Source organism: Etheostoma spectabile, chromosome 23 (assembly GCF_008692095.1).
Source record: "Etheostoma spectabile isolate EspeVRDwgs_2016 chromosome 23, UIUC_Espe_1.0, whole genome shotgun sequence".
In the NCBI taxonomy this organism is placed as follows: Eukaryota; Metazoa; Chordata; class Actinopteri; order Perciformes; family Percidae; genus Etheostoma; species Etheostoma spectabile.
Window position 1 is genome coordinate 19,287,446 of NC_045755.1, and position 482 is coordinate 19,287,927.

General features: G+C 43.8%; 1 protein-coding gene across 1 annotated transcript in view; it reads right to left on the minus strand.

Moving 5' to 3' along the window:
• Nucleotides 1-482, minus strand: part of abcc9 (ATP-binding cassette, sub-family C (CFTR/MRP), member 9) — a 66,500-nt gene that overhangs the window by 32,298 nt on the left and 33,720 nt on the right. Inside the window, 1 exon segment of the mRNA XM_032505239.1 lies at nt 58-142. Coding sequence (XP_032361130.1) covers nt 58-142 — 85 coding nt within the window.

Below are 482 nucleotides of genomic sequence, written 5' to 3' on the forward strand. Positions count from 1 at the left end.
GTGACAGAAACTACGCACTATAGCTTTAATAATGAATAAAACATAAAAGGTGCACACCCTCTCTCCGATCTCCGTTTGGTCTCCAAATGGCAACAGGTCAATGTCTGGCTGCAGAGAGCAGGCGTCTATCACGGTCTTGTACCTGAAAAACACAACATTTACGCCATGATCACAAATAAACTACAGACCAGAGAAGAACTCAATGTCTTCCTACTTCCTGCAGCACCACTGGAGTTGAGAGCAATTGATTCTGTGAGGAAGAGGAGGAGGAGGAGGAGGAGGAGGAGGAGGTGGTACAGTGACTTTGTGGACTACCTAGTGTGAACTGGCTAACTCCCTATAATTTATAATTCATGAAATGCACCGATTCCCTGTTCCAGTACCGAATTGTTTTAACTAGTGTCACATAGGGCTGCTCAAATAATCACAATTTTATGGAAATCGCAATATAGACTACAACAAAATCCTAATTGGGGGGGGGG